The sequence below is a fragment of the Apaloderma vittatum genome, unplaced genomic scaffold (genome assembly GCF_000703405.1).
Source record: "Apaloderma vittatum isolate BGI_N311 unplaced genomic scaffold, ASM70340v1 scaffold15154, whole genome shotgun sequence".
Taxonomy (NCBI): domain Eukaryota; kingdom Metazoa; phylum Chordata; class Aves; order Trogoniformes; family Trogonidae; genus Apaloderma; species Apaloderma vittatum.
The window spans coordinates 1-211 of record NW_009711059.1 but is presented as its reverse complement, the minus strand read 5'-3'; the positions used below and the strand labels follow the sequence as shown (position 1 = coordinate 211).

Here is a 211-nt window from a genome sequence, read left to right as displayed (position 1 = left end):
CCACAGCACTGTCTTGGAGGTAGCCCTGGACATGGCCCCCAACTCCTTCGATGACCAGTACAAGGGCTGCAGCCACGAGATGCAGGAGGAGCTGGAGCAGCTCAACTGCACCGAGTTTGCCAACAACAGCGTCTATGCCAGGGCCTGGACATTTGCCACCAAAGAATGGCAGAAGCGGCAGAACCACATCCCCCAGACGCTGTGGCCGGAG

The 211-nt window shown here is 59.7% G+C and overlaps 1 protein-coding gene across 1 annotated transcript in view; it reads left to right on the top strand.

The window, feature by feature from the left end:
* LOC104272514 (erythroblast NAD(P)(+)--arginine ADP-ribosyltransferase-like) overlaps window positions 1–204 on the top strand; it is a gene marked incomplete at its 3' end in the record, with an annotated part of 5,761 nt that extends 5,557 nt beyond the window's left edge. Inside the window, 1 exon segment of the mRNA XM_009867528.1 lies at window positions 20–204. Within this exon segment, the coding sequence (XP_009865830.1) occupies window positions 20–204 (185 nt within the window).
* Window positions 205–211: the final 7 nt, after the last annotated feature.